The 11,392-nt window shown below is 38.2% G+C and overlaps 1 protein-coding gene across 1 annotated transcript in view; it reads right to left on the bottom strand.

Annotated features, from left to right (window-relative positions):
• Nucleotides 1–4,676: 4,676 nt before the first annotated feature.
• Nucleotides 4,677–11,392, bottom strand: part of LOC113239908 (kinesin-like protein Klp98A) — a 67,349-nt gene continuing 60,633 nt past the window's right edge. The window contains exons 3-6 of the mRNA XM_026477070.1: nt 10,564–10,606; nt 9,576–9,745; nt 8,422–8,610; nt 4,677–6,619 (exon numbers count right to left, since the gene is read on the bottom strand). Coding sequence (XP_026332855.1) covers nt 6,584–6,619; nt 8,422–8,610; nt 9,576–9,745; nt 10,564–10,606 — 438 coding nt within the window. The 3' untranslated portion in view covers nt 4,677–6,583. The remainder of the gene's footprint in view (nt 6,620–8,421; nt 8,611–9,575; nt 9,746–10,563; nt 10,607–11,392) is intronic.

An 11,392-nucleotide genomic window follows, 5' to 3' on the forward strand; every position in this document is an offset into this window, starting at 1 on the left:
TACATTATTGCATTAACAATGCGATATGCTCAGTTCCAAAAAAAAATCATCGTCACTGCAAGGCCGTAGGCAAAGGTAACATTACCATCATTTATAATTCATCAAGTTTAATTATGAATAACCTATAGATTCTGAACTGAATACACACTTTAGAAACTCGCTTTGGACCAATCTAGCGGAAAACGCGGCGGAATTTGCGCACTCGCTATTAAACTCAATCCTGACAAGATTAGTAGGAGTAGAGCTCCTTGTGAAAGAGTTGGCCCAGGGAAGTACTGCCACCTTACGTATTTCTGCCGCCAAGCAGTAATGTTACCATTACTGCGTTCCGGTTTTGAAGGATGCTAGTGAAATTACTAGCAGTCTCACGACTTGTCAACTTATGTCTTAGGGCTCATTCAGGCGCGGGCGCGCGGGTCTTGGCGTCTTCCCTTTTACAGTCCCGAAGAGGTTACGAGCGAGTAGACCAAGTACTGTGAACCGAACCAACACCTGTCCGTGCGGCGCTTCACTGTAATATGAATACCAGGGCAACAGAACAGACCAGAAGCAATCTAGAAATATAATTTCCCAAATAAATTTAAATATGAAATAAATAAAAAAGGAATTTTTAATATTTGTATCAATTATCCAAATATTCTTAGATCTTTGACACCGCTAGGGTTTCTGTATAATGTGCGTACCAAATAACCCCCATTTGTTGTACTTGCGTGTTCTTATCACGATTGAGGATAATAGCGCCTGTGATTTCAGCTAGATTTGTTCTAGACCGATTGAATATTTTTTATACGTACTAATTAAGGCCAATTATATAACAAACAAATATATGACAAAACAATATGTGAATTATTAATTACTGCAATTCACATTTGCATATAGCAACTTATTATCTTGAATATAATCAGGCCGTGCCTTGTATTTAATTTTAATTTTTATTGCGAACTATATAAGGTACTAATTTGTTACCTGACAACCTTGTAAAAAGCACGGTTTTGAAAAAAAAACATTTACTATGGAACAGCTGTTTTTATTTATACGATTTCAAGGGGGTTTTATTAGCAAAAAGTTGTTTGATGCCGTGAGAACAAAAACAGCTGTTTCATATACCTCTTGGATGAGAACTATGAAACATAATATTACATTTAATCTATTAATACCACTTACAAATATATATTATTTATATCGATTTCAAAATCGGTCCATTTCAAAATGTATTATACTTTAATATTATTTTTCTTAATTAACTAACACTAATTTTAAAAACGCAGAACGTTTAGTTAAATATAAACTATATTGCAAAAGATACTTTTTTTTATATATTTATAACACTTTTGCACTGAAAAGCATATTTAAAAAATAATCTATATAAATGTTTATATACTATTTTATTTTACTAAATGCATAAACAAGCTCCATATTTTTTTACTGTTTCTGTTATTTTGAAAAAACGCTACATGGTCTACGGTATTCTTTAACATAACTTTATTAGTGCAAAAGTGTGTATTTATTATCACATGGGAATGCTATTCTAATAATTTCAAGGTGTGGATTGATGATGTTCAAATAATAGATCAATTGAGCCGCCATTAATTCAGAAAATTGTTTTATTTAGTTTATTAAAAATGATAAAAATTTGGGATCCATATCGCATATAATGTTTTTTCGTATCGGGTTCTTTACGAGTCCCGTGGTCACGACTTGTTTTATTACTAATTTATTAAATATGGTTTTCGGCAAATAGGAACATCGATTCGATTGAATATCACAATGTTTTACCACATCACTATTCACATATTTTAAGTGAAGATCGACAAAGAACAACTTGAACTTCCTTTGACGTGACTAGGTCTGAACCTGTGACTGTGTCGAATGAGGGCCACTGTAGTACATATAGATTATATTTATAGTCTAACTGCAACACGTGATGCGTATTGCTTGATAGCAATTTTTCTTCTTGGCGTGTCGACTCTGACGTTTATATTTGTGAGGACACGCAGGGCATAACAAAAGATATGCCATTGTCTGGGGAGAGAAACCACACAGACATGCGCTCTCCGAGATATAACCCCACCAGTGTATGCACTCCTTGCTTCGGCAGACTTGGATCCGCAGCCTATTTAAAGACTTCCAAGTTTGTCCAGGTAGATCATGTCCAGGAGGGAGGTGCTCCGACAGCGGGATGAGTAACGGGGTATTGATTAGCAATTATGTTTGTTTTTAACCGACTTCAAAAAAAGGGGGTTCTCAATTCGACTGTATTCTTTTGTTTTTTAGAGAAAATTACTTATAAATAGAAAATATGAATTAAGTTATGGTGAAATTAATCCGACCATTGCGGAAAACATTATTGATGAGAAAGGACGCGATTTTGGTTTGTTTAAATTTATAGTGAAAAGACATAATAATTAATAACACAGTCACTAGAGTTTAATTTCTATATCTGCTGTAAAGATTTTATGCTACGAAATAAAGACATTCAATTTCAATCTTCCGAGGTATTTTATAATAAACATTCTCTATTGCTTACGTAGATATATGTTATTTGAACATCTGCAGTCCACACCTTCAAAACCGTTATTAACTATCCAAAAATCTTATTAGCTAACATAGCCTCGTTAAGAGACTGTGAGCTCACCACGGACTATCACACTCGGGTGCTACAAAGGGCTTATATTTTGCTGGAACACATATTTATAAATAGGGTTTATATAGTCTATATATCGACCCCTCCTATGTAAAGTACCATACGTCGAAATTGCCAAGTTTACAGGGAAGCGTTTTAAAGTTTTGAATTCACTGAAATGCCTAACACGTGACTGTAGCGTTTCTCGATTTTATTCGGCAAAGCTCATTGCTCTAGATATCATGATTTATTTTACAATTTTATACTGTCACCCGACCCGCGCAATCTCACTTTAGTTTACCCGCTTGTTGGCCCACATCTGCGTTAGGATAAAATAATAAAATAAATTGTGGTTGTTCGTCTAGTCGATATCTAGGATTTTATAATACTTTATGTGACTAAGGAGCTATGCTTAATAAAACTGAGAAATGCTAAAGTCACGTGTTATGTTCATTTCAGAGAATTCAAAACTTTAAAACGCTCCCTTGTAAACTTGGCAATTTCGACATACAATACTTTACGTAGGAGGGGTCGATATGAATGTCGACATATAAAGTTACGTATAAATTATATGTGGCTGCTTCCGTGACAGTACAGCACTGGCGAACGCGCTGTTATTATACGTTAAATACATGTTAATAATATAATATTCGAGACAATATATTTAATTAGTATATAACTTTCGCAAACAGGAGCATTCGCCAGATCTGTACGCACCTTCAAAGGAAGTTATCATACTTCTTAACACGAAATTGGTTTGAACCGGTCTGAAAAAACTTTATATCTATGCAATAAGAGCGGTCGCTCAGAGGGCAATAGAACTGGCTATGCTCGATGTTTCTCTGAAGGATAAAATTCGTAATGACAGAGAACCAAGGTCACCGACATACCACGTGCACTAAGCAAGCTGAAGTGGCAGTGGCCATATCTGTCGGAGAACCGATAACTGATGGGGAAAACGAGTTCTAGAGTGGAGTCCGCGACTCGGCAAACGTAGTGTAGGACGCCCTCCGGTCAAGTGGAGTGACGACCCGCGAAAGGTTGCTGGCGGCAAATGGATGGGACAAGCTGAGGACCGGACGAAATGGCGCACATTAGGGGAGGCCTATGTCCAGCACTGGACGGCGATAGGCTGATGATGATGACGATGATGATCACTTGGAATGTCGACAAGAAACGTATATTCGTCATTTCGCACTTATTACATGGACTTAAAGGCTTTTTTACAGACCGATTTAATGCGATTTCCTGTCGATAAGAGGTGACTACCAAACTCGAATAGCTCGGGAGTTTGGACTTTAGATAATACTGCAATTTGTTATTTAAACTTTCGCACTGGCTAGTGTCTCGTATAGGGACATTTTGGAACTGGGGCACATTTGAGTTATGGGATATTACGAAAGTAAAGCAATCAGCAAAGTAGACACAACGTTTGTAAGAAACAGTTTGAAGGGCCAACGTTGCCCAGTTGACGTCAGTAAACATAATAATTCGTTTCCCGGACTATAGTGGTGGTGACACTTTGCCAGTAACTAAAGTCTTATTGAAATTGGTCCTTAAATTTTACCAACCATATAACACCTATATATTAAATATGTGCCCGAAAAAATACATAAAGTTGAAAATGTCCAAAAAATCTAACTACAAAAGGAAGACTTACTTAGTACGATTGCACAAAATATACAGACAGACAACACAAACATTTAATTAATAAAATTATTTATAAACTATACTCGTATTATTGTGATACTGTCGGCTTTTGAAAGTCAGAACTTTGTAAAATCCCTTAGGACGTTAGAAATAAATTAACGGTAGTTTTGTGAACTGTTCACGGTAGATTCTTGAGATATTAAGTAATAACCAAGATACAAACTGAGCCCCAGACTGTCTCTTAAAGAAATTATCACTCTTAGTATAAGTAGAAAGAGTTAGTCCAGGAAATTCCTGCCACCTAACGTATTTCTGCCGCCAAGTTGTACACCTGGTGGTAAGCGACACGCCTGTTCATAACAGTTGCAGTGTCACTCGGAGCTTTAAATTGCGGATCCTAAGGATCACTGCCACTGCGTACGTCGTCCGGAAATATTAAGTTGACAAGTGCCAAGTGGAACGCAGTAATGGTCACATTACTGTTTGGCGAAATGCAGAAATAGGTAAGAAGCTCAACTGCTACTACAGTCCAGGTTACAGTACAGGTCGCCTCTACGGAGAGAGTATTGAATAGGCCACCGCTATTGGGGACTTAACACGTTATTCAAGGGTTGTGAACCTTCTTCGGCATAGAGGTTATTATGGCTACTAATCTTTCACGAGTGTACAGTCACACATCAAGCTAAACACTGTTCCAATATCGCAGGGTTTCTTAAGCTTTTCCTAGTCATGGACCCCTCTCTAAAAATATCAAAGTGACCACGAACCCTTTCCAGAAAGGAATAATAAAGGAGGTTTAGCTTTTATTGTTTGCGATTAAACTTTAAGTTGACGTGACGGCTGCTGCTGCATATACTGAATTAGAACCATAATTAAAACGTCAGGCATTGACGTTAAAGGCACTTACGTGCGTTTCGCTCGCTCCAATAATCTATGGCTGTCGAAGGGCGCGAAAATTCAAAAACGTCACGCGTCTTACCTATTTATTCACAACGTATTGTAGACCAATTTTAATATTATTGCATTGTATTAGGTAGGCTCACCATGAACCCCGGCGATTCATTACACGGACCCCTTAGGTCAAGAAACTCTGCAATATCGCCTTCAGTGCAACAGAATAAGATACGTCAATATGTAGCATGATGGATGACCTCTCATTTGAGAAGCAACCGTTCTTCCACCAGCGCTCATGGTTATCAGCTTATGCATTTTCACCGGATTCACATTTTGAACATGCAATTACCTCAACACCATCGGTATGATAGTATAATGAGCATATTCTCTATTAACTAGTCACAATCGAATTCCACAATGAACAGTTCACACAATCGCACGTTATTGGCTACTCAAATAACAAGGACAGCTCCCTCGTGTGTAACAAATGAAGGCACCCTTGGCCGCGCCGCGCTGCGACTTATCTACATACGTGCTGTTGGTACTTGTAGGGTTACTGGTACTAAGGAGATTGTGTTGTTGGATCATTTGCCAGTTTCATCATTTTAGCATCGGTAATGGCGAACGTGAAGAGACTATAGTGACGTCTAAAGGATAAACCACACTTACCGAGGCAGAATCGGCTTAAGGCGATCATGTTTTAATCACATTTGTTGCATTAAGTCGATTCGCTGCCTACGCAGACGTACGCGTCGATTGTTTCTAGACGAGGATCAGCCGTTGTCGGCGTGCATACGAACGCGATCGGAAATTCACACGAACGAGAGCCGCGTTCGTACGAACCGATGCGTCTTCAGTAAATCGAAATTTCTGACATCGGCTGGATACTATTTGGATACGGCCACCGCCCGGGCGGTGATTGATTCAACCCTATATTGACTACGGCTTGCATGTTCAGTTTTTGTTACTGATAGTGTAAGTTGTATAACACGAATAAATGAATAAAAACGCATGTCTTTTTCGCTCTTAAGTTCATGGACATAAATCTTTTTCTCACCGGTTTAATGCGATTAGTGTGGTTTATCCCTAAATATGGATCTTCAATCTCATACAAATAACGACAGTCAGTCTAATGCCAATTCTTCCATCTTGAGATTCTGTCTTTATGTAAGTACGCCATAAGCTAGTGAAGTGAAACTCGCAGAAGAGATCTCCCAGCACCGTCCGGCCCTACCTGCGTCGCCGCAAGACCTGCACGCATAGGTACAGCAGTAGCAGCATGAGCGCGCCGCAGTGTACAGCCAGCAGCGCAGTGGCGGCGGCGGCCTGCAGCGTGCGGGCCAGAGCCGTGAGCAGAGCGCGCGCGGCCCGCTGTGCGGCGGCCTGCGCCTGCGCCGTGGCGAGCTCGCGCCGCCATCATCCCGTGCCGCATTTGCCGCTCTCGAACACGCCCTGGGGTATCATTTTATTTTCAAATATTCGCTCACTGACCCTCTTGTTAAGCAGCTGGTACCACACAGTATAGAAACAGTGTTTTGTTATCGCATGTTCTGCATTTACAGAATCTTTGAAATATTTGTCCATCTTGGAAATGGGGTTAATGAACTTCTAAATTTCTGATGAGGAAGTAAACTCAGGTGTAAAAATAGTTTAAAGTCACATGGAACTAATGGGAATAATTTTGACATGCCAGGGTTACAATTCTTCAACATGGAATTGAGTATACGGGATTACTGGGAATAAACGTATTTTTCTACTCCTGTATTTTAGTCTGTCAATTATAACTTCATAAACCATATCACAAAAGCGCACTTTTTAGTTCTGAACCAAAATTCTATTATTTATGGTACTCTCTGCTGAATTGAAAAAAGAACGTCGTATTTTTGCTAATAATAAGTCTCCTCAAACGCGTCACTATATTCCTTAAAAGAATAACGTTACATATTTGTTTAATTAATAAATTCAAATTAAATAATAATAACGTACACACTCAACATAGCCCCGCACTAGGGAAACCCTGTGTCGCGGGTGCCATGGACACACACATAGACAACCACAAATTACACCCAAACTCACGAGAGAAATAAATGTAGGCCATACAAATATTTCTCCCGGCCCAGGAATCGAATCTGGGACCTCTGCGTGGCAGTCCGGTATGGTAGCCGTTCGGCCACAGAGACAGTTGAAGCTCTATTATTTTATTAAATAACATGTTACATAACAGGTACAAAGACGTAATCATTTAGCAAAAAATAACTGTATAAAACATTGACTTACAATTATATGGACGTCGAGTCCGCGCTAAAAAGTGTCCGAACTTATAGGGCGTTAAAATCGTATACAGAGCGTCATTCACGCTTTAGTCTTCGTTTGTTCGACTGACAGCGAAGCAAGCAAAATTAAACAGTACTGCGATGACATTACAATTTAAATTCAACGTTTCAGCTTTTTCATATTCCTTTACATGTCACTACGTTTAAATAGGTTGACTTGGGACATTTTTTTCGTGATTTTTGTATTAGACCCGTCATCCATTTATTTGTAAGTCAATGGTATAAAATATCAAATATGACGCGACTCAAGCGCTCTACTACCTCTTTTTGCTCTACTATCTCTTTGTGTTTTTTGTTTTGCAGCATTTGTTTGGCATTCGTGTGTGTTTATTGTCGTGGATTGTTACAAATAAACTTTAAATATTGGTTGTGTTTCATTATTTTTATTTACGCATACAAAAAATATTGTATGCAATGCAATGACATAATTAGGTCTTAAATCGCGTACCTATTACTTAGGAAAACACGGTTCTCGACATTAAGTGCATAATGATGCAACGATTAGATACTTAATGTCCTTGTTTATGTAAATAACCTCTGTTTTCATTTAAATTTTTTGTTTCTGATTTTGTTTTGTAATTGCTCTAATTCATTACTTTTATTTAGACGTAAATTAAGCATTAAGTCTCTCGTCGCGCAACTCCCACTGTATTTCCGTTTTTCACGAAGTACATCACATTCAGAAAAATTGTTACTTCCTTTTTTAAAAAAAGCTTCTTCGAAACCCCGTATAGCAGTTTTTTTTTTCAAATAATATATTTGGACATTTTATTATCTCGAAATAAAGCTTTTATGAAATTAGTTATTAATTTTGAATATCTATTTTACGTTATCACCTCTTCTATTATTATTACAGAAGGTGCGATAAAGCCAGCACACACGCGTGTTTAAAACTAAACAGATGACATAAAGCATCAGTACCTTGCGGAAGAAAGGCGAGAAGTTAACAAGCGTGTCCCGGGTGAGTGGCGCGGCATGGAAGGGACATCGCTTGTCGGTGGAGCACACGGTCAGAAGGCGACGAAGGAAGGCCTCCAAGGCTGGCCGACGAGACCGGGCCACACCCTCGGAGGACCACAGTTGCCGTGACGGGAAAGGGATTGATGCCACCTGCGAATATTTCAAATAACAGTTTGAACTAAATTTTCAGCACTGGTCACTGGTTTCTTACTACAGCATGACTTTAAAATTAAAATAACACGAAAGTACTGAAATTTTTTCGGCAGACGAAATACGTCATCATCAATATTTTAGGCGAAATACGTCAACGGCTTTACATACACCGTTAGTTGTTGAAAAAGCAACATTTATTTTCGGTATTCGCCAATTTGCTCATAGTACAGTGGCCAAGCAAGTTATATTTAATAACAGCGCCATCTATGAACAAATAACAAGTACTAAAAGCACCTGGAAGAGTGAAGAAAAACTTTCATAGATTTTGGCAGATGGCAAAAAGTCGTTAAAAACCATAAACAAAGCACATAGAAAAATTCGTTAGGTCTGCTGGGTCGTGCCGTAGCTCAGTTAGGAGAGCGTCTGGCGCGATATACTGAAGGAACTGGTTCGTATCCAGCCGGATCGAAGGAACTTTTCTTCGTGTTCAATTTCTGAAGAACTAGTGGAGTAATTTTACAAAAAAAAATAAAATTAACATTAGGATATAAAACATCGTGACATTTAGAGCTAAATGTAGTTTCATTTTTGTTTCAAGAATTTTTAATAATAATAATAAAGTACACACTTCTATAAGTCCATCTATCTAGGGGCTATCGCATTAGGGAAACCCTATATCGCGGGTGCCATGGACACACATACATAGACAACGACAAATTACACCCAAACTCACGAGAGAAATAAATGTAGGCCATATAAATATTTCTCCCGGCCCGGGAATCGAACCCGGGACCTCTGCGTGGCAGACCAGCACGTGAACCGTTCGTCCACAGAGGCAGTTATAATGTAAAATAGACGCACGCTTAGGCACAATGACACTCGATGTAAATTGATCACTAAAATTTGGAAAAACATAGATGGCAGTAGTGTACATGCATTAGGACAGATTCCGTGTGCCTCACCTTCGGCCCGTACAGCCTCCGCATGGTCAAGTAGAGGTCGCGGAACCGCCGGTAGCGGCGCAGCAGCTGCCAGCGCTGGTGCGGGCCGAGGCAGATGCGGACCTCGTACTCGTGGTGCGTGGACGCGCCCGCGCCACGGGTCACCCACGTCGGTATGCTCACCACTTCGTCTGGACAAGTCCTCACGCGTTTTAAGCCGAGTCACCGAGGGGGACGCAGGGCAAACTGTTTTGCTTTTTGCTTTTGCACCATAAAATAGTTATTTGTTATGCAAGGCTGCGAAGTTGTTGTTTGACGCGAGTGCTTCAAGCCACGAGACGCAAAACAATTTTTTTGCCGAGCGAAACACACAACTTTTCACCTCACTATAGCGAGGATAATGGTAGATAAAAGAAAAACAGTTGAACTATAAAACATCAGTTTTTTTTTAATTAAAAGAAAAAGTTTATCTTCGGATGCGTTCTGAATTTACACCTCATCGATTTTTATTCTTGCTTGTACATACTTTTCTTTGTGTGATTAAGTGATTATTGAAATTATTTTAATTTTTTCACGATTTAAAATAATTTAATAAACACAATTAGTTATCATAGGCAATTGAATGTCTACCATAATAACAATAAAAAATACCAACGGATTTATATTTGAAAGTTGCTATTTATGATGTCAGTAATACATTCCTGCGAGGTTGCTAGTCTTTACAAATAACCCTGTACAGTCCCGCTGTTGGTCTCACTCGAACAGGCTTGCTGCAGTTAAATTCTTAAATTGCTTTGCAGATGTGTGCAGGTTTTTCATTCCTGTTCATGTTCTCATGTTTCCCTTCAACGGAAGGCGCATGATAAATTACAAATTAAATTAATCATTTTCCCACAAGAGATATTTAAAACAGATTATATAAAGACAGACATTTGCCGTAGTGCATGCAAGGCAAATCGATGCTGGTACTCTGTGGTAAATATGTATAAATGTACACTGCGTTACTTACTAAAATCTATTGGATGTGTGAGGCCAGGCGCTATTGTAGGGTCCTGCAAAAATACAATTTCATTCTTTTTTAAAACATTAATTGCAATAAACTTATTCGTGATTGCATATGTTGTAAGATTAGAATTAAAAAGAAACACGAAGCGTAAATTACTTTGCGATAACTAAGTAATATGCATGTCGTTGCTATGTTGTTTCGTTGCATAACATATGTCCGTTATTATGTTGTTGTTGTATAAAGTACATCACCGTTATGTTGTAATTAAACATTTTTGTTGTTGTATCTGCAATACATTTATGTCTATTTTTAATTCATTCATTTTCATTCAATAGTGACCAAAAATAACTCAGACTTTTTTGGAGACGCAGTAAAATGAGTTTCTTGTGCAAAAGTGTTGTCTGTTTGCAAGAACCTAGTGATTGCAGTCGATAAATATTTCTATCGACTACCGACTGAATGTTGGTTACGCTTATGCAATCAATTTGTTTAATTTCCATCAACATTGTCAATTTTTATAAGTTCATGCATACACAAACTGTATTTAGAACTAAGTCTATTAAAAATACAGTGTGTTGCTTTACATTCTCACCATATTTAAGAAATTAATAATAGAAATAACGCTAAATCATCAAAAAAAAAAATTCTGAAATCTTGAAACAACATTGTAAGTACATAAATCGACCCCTCAGACGTAAAGTATCGTATGTCGAAATTGCCAAGTTTACAGGGAAGCGTTTTAAACATTGACTTACAAATAAATGGACGACGGGTCTAATACAAAAACCACGAAAAAAATGTCCCAAGTCAACCTATTCGAAATTTAAATTGT

Source organism: Hyposmocoma kahamanoa, unplaced genomic scaffold (assembly GCF_003589595.1).
Source record: "Hyposmocoma kahamanoa isolate Upper Pololo Valley unplaced genomic scaffold, ASM358959v1 117, whole genome shotgun sequence".
NCBI lineage: Eukaryota > Metazoa > Arthropoda > Insecta > Lepidoptera > Cosmopterigidae > Hyposmocoma > Hyposmocoma kahamanoa.